This window comes from Anser cygnoides, chromosome 6 (assembly GCF_040182565.1).
Source record: "Anser cygnoides isolate HZ-2024a breed goose chromosome 6, Taihu_goose_T2T_genome, whole genome shotgun sequence".
Classification (NCBI taxonomy): Eukaryota; Metazoa; Chordata; class Aves; order Anseriformes; family Anatidae; genus Anser; species Anser cygnoides.
Genome location: NC_089878.1, coordinates 5164493 through 5180305, shown reverse-complemented (window position 1 = coordinate 5180305; position 15813 = coordinate 5164493). Strand labels below are relative to the sequence as shown.

General features: G+C 44.6%; 1 protein-coding gene and 1 long non-coding RNA gene across 5 annotated transcripts in view; one reads left to right on the top strand and one right to left on the bottom strand.

Annotated features, from left to right (window-relative positions):
• Positions 1-1883, top strand: part of LOC136791048 (uncharacterized) — a 54913-nt gene extending 53030 nt beyond the window's left edge. For all 3 annotated transcript variants that reach the window (XR_010832172.1, XR_010832171.1, XR_010832173.1), the window contains one exon: positions 1005-1883. This is a non-coding gene — a long non-coding RNA (uncharacterized lncRNA). The remainder of the gene's footprint in view (positions 1-1004) is intronic.
• TMEFF2 (transmembrane protein with EGF like and two follistatin like domains 2) overlaps positions 1-15813 on the bottom strand; it is a 331707-nt gene that overhangs the window by 4764 nt on the left and 311130 nt on the right. For both annotated transcript variants that reach the window (XM_066999055.1, XM_066999056.1), the window contains 2 exons: positions 3149-3272; positions 1882-2040 (listed from right to left, as the gene is read on the bottom strand). In XM_066999055.1, the coding sequence (XP_066855156.1) occupies positions 1882-2040; positions 3149-3272 (283 nt within the window). The remainder of the gene's footprint in view (positions 1-1881; positions 2041-3148; positions 3273-15813) is intronic.

The following is a 15813-nucleotide window of genomic DNA, read 5'->3' as shown; positions in this document are numbered from 1 at the left end:
TCCCCAGTGCCTTCCTTCTGCTGGCACTAGTGATGAGTAGCCAGGGGGCCAAGCTCATCAAGGAGCAGAGCCCTTGAAGCCCAAATCAGGGCCTTCCAGCGCTGGTAGCCACCACCCGTATATGCACCATTTTACAGGTAAGATTTTAGGAGCAGTAACAACAGCTAGAATATTTACAGTGGTATTCTCATGCAGCTCAAGTGCAGGGTTGGGACACAGTGCACCAAGCTCTTTTGATAAATTAATTAGGTGAAGCTGCACTGAAAAGAGCAGCGAAGGATGTGGCTGTACTGGCCTCTGACTGCGTGCAGTTTCACTGCTTTCTCCCAGGAAGCTGTGAGGGTGGTTTTAGCATTTTCAAGAGTTCAGGGCAGGGAGTTCAAACCAGTGCAGTCAGGTTCTCTGAAGCAGATGACTTCAAAAACTCAATTACTTATGCATATGCTGCCACAACACTCTCCTGTCACATGGATTTCTCTTAAGCCACTTAAGAGTACACTTTTGCAAATGTATCTCAAATCATTATGCCGGGATGGAGAATGCTCTGCAGTAATTACACGCATTACAGAGAAGAGTCAAAAGATCATAAATTAACTTGGTTACAAAGTCTGTGGGAAAAGGTAATATCTATGTACGAAAACAGGGTGATAGGTAATTTGCATTGCAGTGCCAGATCACTCAGCGCATACTGTCTTCACTCTTCAGTATAAGGTACTTTGCTTTACTGCATGAAGGTGCCAAAACCACAGTTGCTCAAAAAAATGATACTAAGCATTTTTTCCATTATCAGTTACTACACCACCTTCTTCCTACACAACCTTTTTGGTTGTTTGAATTACTTCTGCGAATACCACCACAATATTATCCATTGCCTCTTCCAGCATCTAGCATTGAGTTGATGGCCTCAGCTTAGCCAAAAAAACAGCTTGGTTTCATCAGATGGTTTTGTTTTATGCATTTAGGCCAGAGAAGGATTTACGATTTTTTTTTTTTGTCTTTTCCAGGAGGAAATGCTACGCTTGTCTTCCAACCAGGTAGTGCAACAGAGGGACTGAAATATATTAGAAATTTTGTTTTCTACAGAGGTGTTATACCTAGCTTTTACTTTCTTGTGTTTTTTATAGAAATTTATTTCTAAAAGAGTGCTGTATTGGTGCTGCCAGCTGAGTGAATTTAACCTTGTGATTTCTGAGAGAAGCCTGAAGATGCCTGAAGTTCAGAACTCACCCCCAACCCTCCCAGAGACAATCATATAGTTCAGAGGGGAAGCACACGTGGAGGGACTGTGTTTATCCCTCCCTTCTGAGCCACCTTGGGGCTGTTGTTTCCATTCAAATAAGCCCTTCCTCCTCATTAAAAAATAATTTAACACATGGCTTGGTGTGCCACCGTCTAGTTTAGACCTTAAACATGTGCAGTACCTTTGAACATGTATATGAGCCTAATGAAATCATTTAATCAATGGGATTGCAAACAGGCTTAGAAGTTTGCATGCTTTGCCTGATTAGGACTAAGGGAATGGGCCCTTAAGGAAACCAGATGGAGATACGATTAGTTTTATTAAGTGTTGATCCAGCTGCCGTATTTATATCCCCCTTATTTATATGAACAATATTTGTCCAAGCATCTGAATACAAAATAGGAACCTTCATTTGCTGTAGGCACCATCGCCACCTAAGTTTGATTAAAAAGCAAGTAAAAATGCAGTTGTAACAATAAAGGAGCACTGGCTGGTGGGACCAGGCGATATCACCTGTTTGCTGGTGAATTAAATGGTATTTGTTATCACAAGTGTCACTGCAGAAATCTGTATAATCAGTGCATAAAGCAGGAAAAAATGTCCTTTTTTTTTTTCTATTGCAAAGTATCAGAGATACTGACCTTGTAATACAGAGGACTACAACACAGATGATAGCAATCTGGATAGTTCCAATCACAGCTGCTATTAAGACATACTGAAATCGTACCGGACCTGGAACCACATATAAAACGCTGTAGTCCTTTTTTTCACAGTGTTGTCCAGTATAGCCGGCATCACATCTGAAATGAAAAATACTTCTTCCAGTTACACCTGCCAATTTTGAACAACTCTGAAACAAAGTGTATCTAAAACATAAATAAATAACCAGTGGCTTAAGCACGAGCTTATGCATTTTCTTTTTGCAGGATGGGTCCCCAGCAAGAGCACTGGTGCCTTCTTGGACGTCTCATAGGGAAGGCTCCAAGTCCTGTGTCACTGAGGTCTGTGAGTGCAAACCACAGAGGTTGTGCTGGGAGGTGCCCAAAGGACCACAACTCATCTAGCACCGCGTGGAAGCACTCGCACGTCAGAAAAAGAATCCATTTAGTACCTTGCACAACATATTTTAGATTTCTCCCTTTCTTTGGGGAGGTGGGGGAGGGCTGAAAGCCATCTAGTTGTGGCTCCTTATGCAGATTACCCCTAAGGAGGTGATAAGCAATCATCCAAGCTCCATATGAAATGTGATTAGATGTTCCTGCAAGTGGATACATCATTTACATTTTGTCTGGTTGCTATAAAAAACCCCATGTTGATGCTGCAACCATCCACCCCAGTGCCGCCCGCTGCGCTGCTCACCGGTTCCCGTCCTGCAGCCCTGCAGCTCCCCTCTGTGTTTCTGGGGAACGGGCAGCGGCTTTCCCCTTTAGCTCTGTTTCCACTAAAAAGCCCATGCAGGAAGAAGCAAAAGTTGGTCAACAGCAGCAGCAACCACGGTGCTTTCACCACTCCTCCTCATGCTGCCCTAACGTCCTCCAAAGCCACCTCCCACCCAGGGGGACCTCCTTAACCCCATCTTGCTGCCCCGCCACACTGGGGACAGAGCCCTGGTGGCACCCCTCTCCTTCAGACCGAGGGTGGCTGCCTGTGCACTTTGTGCTGTTTCAAAAATATTTAAACACACCTGGAGGTTACCGAGTGTTTTTACAATCAATTAACACTGTGCATAACTCAATACTGCCTTGCCACATAAAGCGGGGACTTTGTTGAATAATTAAATCCTAATCCATTTTGCAGCACAAAGGGCCGAGGTTACCATCATTTTCCATAGTTTATCTAGAGTAAGTATTTTTGTAAGTTGATATTTCCGTGCATGTAGCTTTCCCTCCTCAGCAGGACAAGGGTTACCTGCAGGACGGCTCCAGCATGTTAGTGGAGTGCTCACACTTGCCGTGCATGCAGAAGCCGTTGTAATGCTCTGGACAGGGGATGTAGATCCCTCGTGCACTTTCTTCCAGTTTATTTGCATTCTCTGTGAACACAAGTGAAGGCAACGTTAACCTGACAGCACAGGGCAAGGTGAAGAACACAACGTATGAAAGAGAGGAAAATCAAAAGGAAGAGATGCGGAAGATGTTTATGTGAAGCAAGACAAGGTTTGGCATCTTGAAACAGGTGCTCAGGCAGGAGAAAAATAAACTGATGCAGACGTAAAGCTTTGCAGGGTTTTCTGTCATTCTTCTGCATAGCTAATTCCTGTCGAGTTACAGCAAATGAGACACCAGAAAAACAAAATTTGACTATTCCCAAACTGATTACAGAGCTGCACATGAGAGATGCTCCATCATTTCCATTACCCTCTACAGATTGCCCCCTCACCCCCAGGCAAGGCTTGTTTTGGCTTGAAATATAATCTAGGATGCACTCCTCTTCTGTTTGGGAGAAGTCATAATCACAATATTTCACAGTTACCAGAAACAAATTTTTCCATGTAACCAGTGCTTATCATATCTCAAACAATAATACTCCTTTTCCTGTGATAGCGTCATCTAGATACGATTATTTTTTAAAAAAAGGAGAAAAACTTCATGGTGTCTGAGGAAATGCCATTTGCACACTAGTGAGCTGAGGCACTTGCATCCTCCCAACGAAGCCCCTGGGTGCTAAGGCCCAGCTGCGGTCCGTGCTGTGCCCCTCAGCCACGTGGCCGGCTGCAGGCATGCCTAGGCATCCTCCCACCTGTGGGAAAAGCGCGTGCGGCAGCTCCAAGACTCAGATTTTCAGAAAGAATTTCTTTCCTGTTGCTGCTGTCCAAGGAGAGTTTTAAGAGTCTCTGACAACTTGCACTAATAAAGTAGGCGATGTTGTCCTTATGTTAAGACAGACAAGGACAAACTCCCAGAAAACATGAATGACAGGGCACCCTCTACATCCCTTTAGAGAGCACGAACTGCTCTTTCATCTCCAGGACTTTCAGGACATTTTGGGATCAAGCATGACATTCTCCTCTTTGGGAGAGATGAAAGAATAGGGTTGAAGGGATGGGAGGAAGCAATGCTAGACTTCTTTCACAGCCCTAGCTGTTTTCTCTTAACCTCCAGAAGAAATCTGCAGCAAACACAAAAGCACAGCCCATGAAGTCATAAACCGAACCAACAGTACTGAATTTCCACCTTTTTTATTAAACAGAAGGGATTCAGTTCCTATGCTTCCATGAGATACTCCAGCCTGCGGGTCCCCAGGGAGGTACAAGCAGACACCGAGCTAGTAGCACTGGTCTCCAGGAGAACCTGTCAGTTTCCTATGAGGCTGCCTCTGTCCTACCAACACTGTATGTGTGTGGCAAGTGCCAGCCACCAATGGACCTTCCCAGAAATGCTGATGTCCCAGGACTTGTTGGGCTCCATCCACATGCAGTGCCCCGTGCCCGATGGTTGCTGGCTGTGCTGGACCTCTGCCATGGTCCACATTCAAGTATGTTTAAGGAAAGGTTGGACATAGTGCTTAGGGACATGGTTTAGTGGGTGATATCAGTGGTAGGGTGATGGTTGGACCGGATATCTTGGAGGTCTTTTCCAACCTTAATGACTCTAGGATTCTGTCCTGAAAAATGCAGAAAGAAATAAGGGATCCTTACTAACCTGCATTTTTTTTCTATTGCTTCTACTTGTTTCCTTCAAATCTTCCTCTGGTGGAAGTTTGCTTCCTTTCTGCAGAACAAGAGAGTGCTCTGCCTGTGCCTGTGTGTCGGGCTCCAGTCCTTCCCTCCTAGGTACCACGACATCTGTGCGATGCCTGTGCACCAGCACCAGCCAGCGTGAGGATCCCTCCTCCCTCGGATTAGCCGGCAGTGTTACTAAAACAGTCAGATACCATTTGGTTTCAGTTTTCTTAAAGGCTTGCTTCAAGATGGTGAGGGAAATTGTTACTTTCAGGACAGCCCGATCCGCCAGGACCTGAGAGGGGGATGCAGATGCTCTCCACCATGTGTAGGCCGGTAAAGAGACGAACGATTTTCCCTCTTCCCACAATCGTGTGGGTAGAAACTGTGTTTTCCTTAAAAGGGTCTCTAGCACACTTTTAAGCAAATCTAGGATCCCACAGAACTTGTAATTACACCTACAGTGTAATGTTAGGATGGAAAAAATGCTTTGCTGAATTAAAATGAAATGGCCTTAGGCCTTGCTAGCGCTTGAACAGGACAAACACTTCCTAACACATCACCTAGCTAGGAACAAACCACAAAATTCAGACATGAGTTGTCCATAGACTCTTGTTTTGACTGCTGACTCTTCTAGAGCAGTTAGAAATTGAACATAAAGGCAGAGAGGGTGGAAAAGCTTATTTCTTAGTCTGATCTGCCATTTCAGTCATTCAGAAGGCAGACCACTATAAAGGTACCATTTAGTTCAGACTAAGAAGTGCCCCTCCTCTTCAGGCACATTTTGAATTCCCCCAAAATCTTTCCCCAACTTCAAAACAGGTTATTTTTCTCATTACACAAAACATCTTCTCAGACTCAAAACTGAGATCCAAACACTGAGACGAGCTTTAGAAGTTCCTTCACACTGAACTGCCTGCTCTCGTTTCTGAGGGCGCTGGGCACTGTTCAGTAATACAGCCATCGATGAGACAGCAACTGCCACCAACACATCCCAGGGTCTACATCGGTGGTACCAACTGTGGAACAAGAACCGTAAATCATTTCTAAAAAGGGAGGATATGAAGGAAAATATGCTTCAAATACAAATGATGGAAGAACTTGACAAAGTTCAAGAAATGAAAACTAGGCATTAAGTCAAATAAATTACAATTCCCCCCCTTATTATAATTTTGGATTACTTGTACATTCAGTGCTGGAGGCAATCCTCGTTAATCGGATCACAGCACCACTGAACTAAGGAGCCCCTCTACCACGCCAGCCTTATGCCTACAAAGAGCAGAGCCTAAAGATGAAGTTGCCCACTTTCTGCCACACGCTCACCGAGCACTCACAGAGCAATGACAGGGACCAAAGGCACAGCTAGTCAGGTTGCAGTAATGCTAAATTCAGTAGCAACTCTTCAAACATCAGGCTTGCGGCACTGTTATTGGCAACTGTGTGCACCAGAAGGATGAATTCGTATGTTTTTCTGATGGCTAGAATTTGAGACAGAAAGGTGTAAAGCCTAAAGATAAAATTGGACTGACTCGGCCAGTCTTTCCTACCTCTGGACAAATGTAATTCCTGCCACAATCCTCAAAATGCTTCTCCTCTTGATTTTAAAAAGAAGTACACCCTCACCCTCCTGATAACAGTATTCAGGAACTTTTTTCTTGGAGCGTTTTCCTGACAGAAAATGCCAGTGTGATGAAACCAACATCTTTGCATTTCTGCAACATTTTTTTGCGTCTTTAGCCTAACATGACATTTCATATTGTGCGCATCTTTTGTTACTGTCAGAACATGACATGATAGCCTATCATATGAGATACACTAGTCAAAACAGATTATTTTTAAACGCATTGAGGCCAGATGCTACTTTGTGTAGACTGAAGCAGCTTATCATCTTGAGTACTAGAAGAGTCTCCTAGTTGAACATTGCTCTCCAACCTTTTTTTTTGGATGGCAGGGACATGCTGAGATGATGAGCTATTTTGCTGGGGTAGGAAATTGGGTCCTGGAAATTATCCGGTGTGACTGATCTTCATTCTCCTGATGGATTATCTTCTGAGAAGTTATACAAATTATTTAAAGCTATCTTGTCTAAATTCCTTAACATATGGGGCTGTTCCTCTCCTCTCCTTAAAAAAAAAAAAAAAAAAAAAAAAAAAAAGAAAAAAAAGGAAGAATTGTTTCAAATATGTTTTGTACTATTTTAATTTCTGGTTTAACTATATGCCTTCCTTTCAAGGTTTTTGGAAACGGAATGTGCACCGTGAGGATTCTCAGGTAAGTCTCTCAGTGAAGGCTGAAAATCAAACCATGAAGCAGGCTGTCCAGCTGTGGGACCTGACTTTGCAAGTGATGAAAACAAGGCAGCCAAACTATTCAAGAAGGCAGAAGTATGGAGCTTCTGTTACACAACTGAACGTTTGGAGTAGCTCCACTGACAAAGGAATAAATCCATTAGTGCCCTTGATGAGGATTACATGAAGTACTGCCTGAAGTGCACAGCAAATTCCTCCCAGGCGTAAGTCCCTGCAATCCACTTTGGAGAAAGTAGATAAAAATCTAGGCAAAAATAGGATTCTTATGTCCAACAATTGACTGCCAGGCACTTAACAATCAATTGTGCAGGGCTATTAATTCTGTTGTTCTTCTTGTTTGAGTCAGGGAGACTTTCCAGATGGCTTCAGGCAAGCAAAGTGGAGGGCCACAGCCTGTAAACTCTCATGTTAGCATTTACAGTGCTGAGGAGCTTATGGAAGTAATAACTGATCGGTTATGTCCATATGATAAAATATTGGCTCAAGTACAGTGCTAATACCTTGTGTACAGTCATCACAGGACTGAGAGAGGTCCTGCAAATACATATATACACATATATTGTATCAAATAAAGGAGGAGATGGTAATTGATGTGCAGTGAAAAATATTTTGATACCTATCTCATTGGAGACAGTGGTTAAGGAGAATAGACTTAATAATTTAAATCTTTTAATACTGCTGAGGTCAGTCACGTTGGCAGCCAAAAGCTCTCACTGATATTGAGGTACTGACTCCTTATACATCACATTTTCAGAGGATTTATAAAAGGGGAAGGGATTCTTGGGTTAAATATACATCCTTAACCTTCTCAACCCCTTTTACTGTTCCCCCCTTCTACATCCTTGGCAGCTCTCCCAAAAGGACACTGCCTAGAGCATAGCACCGGAAACTTATTTAACAAAGCTCTTCTGATCTGTAGGAGAGACTCGGTGAGACAATTCTTATCTGAAATCAAAATAAAGGTCCAGAGAGTGCTGCCCTGTGGCACAAAAGCAGAGGATGCCCTGAGGTTTGTCGGAGTGACTGGCTGCGGGTGGGAGCCCGTATCCTGCGGCTGAGCCGAGGGACAGGTCATGCTGCTCATCTGCAGTCCTCGCAGAGTAAGCATCTGCTGCTCTTTTTGGGGAAAAGGGACTCGGCAGCATTTGCAGTGTCTGCTGAAATTCAAAGGTGCCGCTGTGAGATCAGGAGGAATGAAGTGAAAATGGTGTCATGTCTGAAAGTGCAGAACTGCTTTAGCAGGCTTTCTGGTACCTTCCCCTCCCTGGTATCATCCACCAGGAACTGAGGCCCCACAGCAACTTACGAGGGTGAAGCCCTTCAGCAGGCTTCCTCTGTACCTCCAATGAAGAAGCGTACTGAGAAATTCTGGCTCTGCTGTCCCCCAGCACAGCCCTGCCTTGCCATTGCTGCTCTGACCTGACCTATTAATTATCCTGATCCAGTATGTTCCTTTCGTTGAAAACCTTGTGAGCACCTTGTTGCTCATGATCTTGCGAACAGAGCGGCTCCGTACATGGAAGAAAAGATGCGCAAGCAACCTGCCTGAAAATTACAGCTTGGGTAGGCGTTGGACTGGCAATTTAGGAGGAAGTGCTCGCTGCCACTCGAGAGGGGATTCACCAGCCCACTCTCCCTGCAAGCTGGTGGAGGTGAGACACCAAATGGCAGCTGAAATTGTCTGGCACCAGTATGCTGTAGCCCTAGGCTAAATGCATCCTGCAGCCACCCAAGTACACATTTCAAGCTAATCTTTTTGCATAAAGCACACAAAAAAAATACCATCCCCATATTAGCTACTTCACCAAGAGGAAAAAAAAGAAATGTAACCTTATGAATTAAATTACATTCACTCCTTTTCTCAGGCAGAAAATAGGCTTGCTCATCACAGTAATTTATTAATTTTAAATGTCCCCATGCAAATGAGTTTCCTGGAATAAGCTAACATCCACTTTCCTTTTTAAAAATAATCTAGTGCTTTTTACATTTGAGATGATGGTAAGATGTCCTGATACACTTCGAAAAAAAATATTGTGCTCCGTCTTTTGCAGCAGTGTATCACAATTATTCGACCTGCTGCCAATTAGTAATAGAAACTACTGAATTAAGACACTAATAATCACAGATGTTCAAATGGACAACAAAATACTTGAAGCCTGTAGGCAGATATCTATGGGCTATGGCGTATATGTTAAAGCTATCTCGGAACTTTAGAAATTCAAAAGTACTTTCACTGACGCCCATGAATGTTTCCTCCCTATTTAAGATGACTGCTTGACATTGGGCAACCTGTTAATCTTTTTCCAGTACACGACAAGTCTATTTGTCAATTCAAAAGTAAATGTAACCTTTTTTTTTTTTTTTTTTAACCTTCTTTTGTGTTTTTCACTGGCCACAGCCCATCCATATTCACTGGCTAGGCACAGATGCCTCATCCTAGAGACTGTAGAGACCCCCAGCACTTGAGGCTCTACCCACATGAGCAGCTACTGCGGTACAAGGTGCAGTGCAACCCCACACCAGCACAGCCGTGCAAGTCCACGCCAACAACCACTGCTCAACCCTCTGGACAAGAACACTCTGCAGCATCAACCAGGCTGAAGGGGAAAAGAAAAAATGCCCTGTGGGCTAAGGCGCTTCTTCAAACCTCATGTCCTCAGCAGTCAGGTGCTCATATCAGACACACGTCCTCTCTGGAGCTACCGTTTCACTCAGGGACGCAATGAGCAGGGTGGGCTGCCATCTCGCTTTGTCCTCTACCTCCCCACCACCACGTTTCATCCACTTACCCCTATAGCGGCCCTTGGTAGAAGCAGACTTGCAAAAATATATCCACGCTTGGTTTGAGGCCATCAAGAGACGACAACCTGACTGCCTCCTCCAGCAGCTCCACAGAGTGGTGCATCACTGCGTGTTTGGGGCCAGGGTCAGCCTAGCTTCTGGGGCCGGCTTGTCACCACTAAACTGAGAAGGTCTTCAGAACCCCGTAATGTCTCTGTGTTAGCTGTTCCCATGCTTTTGGGGACAAACTAGACTTTTTAAGATCGCCACTGTAAGGGCACATCTCAGGGCCTTCAGTCATTTCTGTGGATGTAATTCAATGACGCGAGGCCTTATTGTGGATGTATCAAAGCCCTGGGTAGAGGGGACCTGACAGTCTGTGCTTTCTTCTTTTGTTCCAGGATTGAATAAATCTGCGTTAACACCATTCCTAGAATAGATTAAATCCTCCTTTGTGCTAACTCAGCTAATCTTTGGTTTTGGCACGCCACTGATATCCCCGTCACTCAGGTCCCCCCATACAAGAGAGGCGAGGCGGGCCCCACAGGAGCTGCTTCCTCCCCGTTCAGGAACCAGATGAGCGGCCAGATCTTGTAAAGGAATAAAGCAGCACTTTTTCTCCTCCTGTATGATCTCCTTAGGCAGCTCATGACAGAGCCCTTAGAGAATGAGTTAACCTTATTATCATTGTAATGCTGTGTGGAAAGAAAGTTGTTGTCAGTGTAGAGATTTGTAAGGTTCCCTCCAATTAGGCTGTGTGCCCGAAGGCTGCAGCGAAGGCTGCATCCATCACACGTGGCGCGGCACGGGCAGAGCGGGTTGCACCGCTTCAGCGAGAGCCCTCTCGATGGCTGAGAGGATGGCTCGCCCTCCTGCCCCTCCACCTCTCCTCAAGTTTCTCCTTAATGCCAGTGCTGGACATGGTCATAAGGGGACCACGGCTTCTCTCTATGCATCCTCCCCTCTGAAGAACTATGTCTGGGAGTTGCAATTTACTCTTTAACACCAGATTAAACAGAGATAGAAACACCATCCCAGTTTGTGGTTGTTACTGGCAGAAGATGCTTCTTTACATGACCAAATCGTGTGTCCTCCACAGCAAACAGGCATGGATCTGCAGAGTGAGGCAAAAGGTGGCTAGGAGGGATGACGACCTAGAAACCAAATAGCATACAACCCTCTATGTTCAGAACTGTCTTTCAGGGCCCAAATTTTAGTGCACCTCCAGAAAAAGGGTTCTTTGCACTGTGCACGCAACAGGGGAAGCACTCAGGTTCAGGACCCAGCCCTTTGTCCCTGTTGTGCAGCCCTGTGCAGCACTTATCCACGTCTACGTCTCCTCTAGAGCAAACTCAGCAGCTATTCCCAACATGCAGCGACAGAGCAACATTAGTTAACTTAGTTAAGTGGTGATTAAGGAACAAAACTCCTCAAACTTGACCGAGTGGTGTCCTGCTGTTTCTGCTTTGTGTGCTACCATGCAATTTCTATATCAAAGCTGCCTTGCTAGTGCAGCACTGGAGAGCAGCTTATTTATATGTAGATGCAGCTATATGACATTTCCAAATGCCATACATTTGCATATGAAGGTTCCACGATTTTTTCCCCTTTGAGTAAACAGAGTCTGCTGTGACTCCAAAGCAATGCCTTCAATAAAGTAGTGCTTTCTCAGAACCATCCTCCTTAAGAGGCTAAAAAGCCCTGAAACAACTCATTTTCATAACTTGGCAGCCTTAGCTATCAATACAGTCTATGGGCAGGTCTTCTGCTTTACAGCTCTACCTTTGATACCAAACAGAGTGCATGGAGAGCAAAACTGCGAGACCTTAAGATTTCCTATGAAATGGCTGAAGAAGATCTGCAATATAAATCAGTATTTGCAAATAGGCCTCAGACATCTGATGGAACTTGTGGCCATCCTAAAAAAGGCGGTTGGACATGCTCATTACAGCTATGAAGACAGCATTGATTTTTGCTGCTGATCTTCCACTTCTGAACAAGAGCAGGAGATTGTTGCAAGGGCTGCTTGGGACCTCCAAAACTGCAAATATCAACAGAAACCACAACCTTACGTAACGCCACGAGAGCCAACTGGACATTACATATTCAGCTTTCTCGTCAAAGAAAGATAAGGCTGAGCAGATGGTACGTGGGCAAAGTTTCAACCTGAATACATTGCCTTCTGAACAACAGCAGTGCTAGGGAGGCATCCCAGTTTCGGAGCATGAGGCAGCTGTATGTTACCTGCACATTAAAGAGCTGCTCCTCTGCTGTCCTATGTGGGATCACGGAGCTGAAGAGCTTCCCACCAGTAACATGTGCGTGGAGAAACCAGACTCTCAACACCTCCACTTTGTGAACATTGGCACTGGGATGAATAGCAGGATGTGGCACCTGGGAGCCACCAGAAAGTGTGGGAGTGCTGGTGGCTCTTGCAGCAGATCGTGGAGTAACCAGGAATCAGCTGGGATTCTCACTTGTGACTCAACTCAGCTCCACGGTGGCAAGAAGACAGCCCCCAAGTCCTCCCACCCTGCCGAGGTGAGGAGGAACCACCTCCTGAACTCAACCTGCTGCTGGGTGACAACAACAGGAGCTTTCTGATTGTAACAGCAGGCACAGCAACCCCCAGGAGTCACCTTTAACTATGGCTGCAGTCCTGTTCATCATGGCTTATAGAGTTTCACCCATCTGCCACTGTGTTTCTAAAGGACTTCACCTCCCTGACTGGCGGATAGCATCGATGTGACAAATGGGATGAGGGGCCAGAAAGCTGATAAATACTTCTGATACAACTCTAAAAATAGTGATGGGATATTTGTACCCTTCTGACACTTTTTCAGCAATAGATGGATATGCACGAGCTAAGTTTTAAGACAGGTGTCAAGAATATTGATGTATGGAGGGAGCTGGATCGTTTGGCCGGCTCCGCCACGGGGGATGGCTGTGTGACGAATGATGCTTCCCTCGCCCAGGAACGTGTGTGGGGAGGGGCCCAGGGGGCTGTGCCATTGGTGCCCATGCAGAAATAAAGGATTCTGGTTGCAATGGCAGCTTTGCCCACCGAGGATGTACGCTTTCCTCCATGGGGATGACGGAAGGGGAGAGGCACGGTGCCAGTGCTCTCAGTGCCTGGTGGGACTTGGCTTGGTGGGCTGGCATGGGCCTCTTACCAGCTGTGACTTCTGCACGGTCTGAAGGACGACATAGGAATTAAGCTGCCTACAGATGAATTTCATAAATGTAATGGGGTCAAATATGCAGCCTGGTTTGGATGGAAGAAAACGATACGTTGGGTAAGAGCTATAAACACCAATTTGGTGCAGATTTGTTGTGGGGGATTAATGAAAAGGAGCACTGTAGTGCCCTACGTGCCTTGCAACTACAATCCTAAATTCACTTCAGGATTTCTGACCCACCTCTGGAAATACGTAAGTCAAATCTGCTTTTTTCTCTCCCTTCCAGGCCCTTCATTAATGTTTACTCCAAGGGCCACAGATTCACACATACTATCCCAATGTCCTCAAGCTATTCCCTCTTTGGCACCCATGAAGCTGGCTGGCAGGAATTTTCACATTGATGCAAGTGGTGACTCTTCCAATATTTAAGTACCATGTTGATGAAAATTGCTTTTAAGCAATTTAACTGTGGATTAACAAAGCACATTTTCATATTTGCACGGAGATGTACTTATCATCTGTATTTACCTGATTATATTCATAGGAACACACACATTATATAACAAGATTCTGCATTTCCATCAATCCTCACCCCGTCTCTTCAGTGATGTGAGTGGCTTTTACTGGCAGAATAATCGGGCAGACAATCAATGAAACAAAGCAGGAGCTTCATTTTGAGACACTGCTGCAAATAAAAGCACACCCTAATCCAATTACCAGGCTGTCCCCTAATTTCCAATAGGAACTCCAGGTCTGAATGGATTGTTTTCTGCTGAGATCAATGGATGGCATGAGGCAGTATTTGAAAAGGTCTCCGACTTATTTTTAGGCCCGCCAGCATGATGTTATAAGAGGTTAGTGTTTGGTTGCACACTTCAAGCAAACTCAAAAAATTACAGCTGAGAGCGAGTATGAATGGCAAACCTGCCAGAGAGGTCTGATCGCAGGCACGGAGACGGAAAGGTTAGCCCAGGTACGTGACAGAACGGACAAGCAACGTCATTTTAGCTGCAGGGCGTCTCCTTCAACCCTTTTGACAACCTGAAAGTTTCACAGCCCTATTTTTGCACTAACTTTATATTCCATTTTGACTACTGAAGGCAATTTTTTCTTTTTTTTTTTTTCATTTTATTTTTTTTCAGGGGGGTCTTATGTCTGTAAGGTGCTTCCAAGCTTCGGAGTGATACCCAAAAGCTCCCTGCCCTCCTTTTTCTTCTTTTCCAAGGTAGCATCTGTGCTTGTAAGAACATGGTTCCTGAGAGAATTAACCCAGGAAACTGAAGAAAGAGCTGTAAATTTGTAAGAAAATAGGAGACTGAAGTAAAAATGCCCAGCTCCTATTCATGGTATTTTGAAGGCGTCTTGAACCACGTGCCTTGCAAATCCCTTGCGCAACCCTTGGTTATTTTAGTTACCAGAACACGACCCTGAATGGCCCAAGACTATTCAAGAGAGATGATGTTGACTGATGTTGACTAACAAGCATGGTTTCAACCTAGCTTGTCACTGCTTTTGTTCAGATTATACAGAAAAGTAAATACATTTTATTGGCATGTTGCTCAACTGTGATCATTCCTCTGCACTGAGCAAAGCACTGCACTTTTGAAGGGATGAATCCTGCTCAGTTTGCTGGCCTCGATTTTATTCACCTGTCTCCCCTGAGGAATGAATCATAAAACTGATGGCAGTGGCCTACAACTTTGCTTTCTGTATCTGCCCAGTTGTTGTTAAAATCTTTTGCAACACCTGAGAGGATTGTTTTTTAGCAGACTGTGTGTTAGAAATTCCCACTCAGTAGTGAGGAGTTCAATATGTTTCCTTTCGCATGCCTCAAGCTGGAAAGAAGCCAAATGGGAAAAAAGGGCAATTTCTCGAAATGGAAAATTTAATAAGAATGAAGATGGATGAAAAAATGTCCAGAGAAATCAGGAAGCCATTTAAATTCAGTGGCCATTCTCCCACTAGCCTCAATGAGGCCCGGATTTTACCTACTGCCTCTTTAAATCTTATCCCCTCTTCTAATCGTATTTTAAACCAAACAGCTGACATCCTTCTGCCCAGCCAAGGCCCTGCAAATCACTGAAATACAGGGTAGAAAAAGAAATCTGCAGTGCCAGATGTGTCTAAAAACAGTCAGAGTTCTCGTAGAGGCAAGCTGCAGAGGAAGATGTTTAGCATACCTTATGCCTGACAAAACACTGATAGTTTATCAGTTTTGGTATTATCAACCAACAGCAAGCCCTTCCACGGCTCCTTCATTTGCAGAGCACACAGACAGGCTAGACTTACGCTACTTGATTTCAGAACGATATTTTTTACCTAATCCTTTCCCATCCCAGCTTGATGGAAGCATGCTTCCATTATTAAATGAAATCGTAAATGAAATACCCTGGGGAGGGGGTGTTTTTGGTGTACACCTGACACAGCTTTAAACTACAGATGAAAGAGGGAGATTAAAACCATAGGGAGGGTTTTAATTTTTTTTCCCATCTAAAAAATATTTTGCCGTTATGTAATGCTGTCTAAAATGGATAAGGCTGGTCAGAGCAGCAGCGGGCAAAGAAATGCATTTCAATTCAGTGTTGATAAAATTATGAAATGCGCCACCACTGATTACATAACAGCACATTTCGGTTGCAGCTG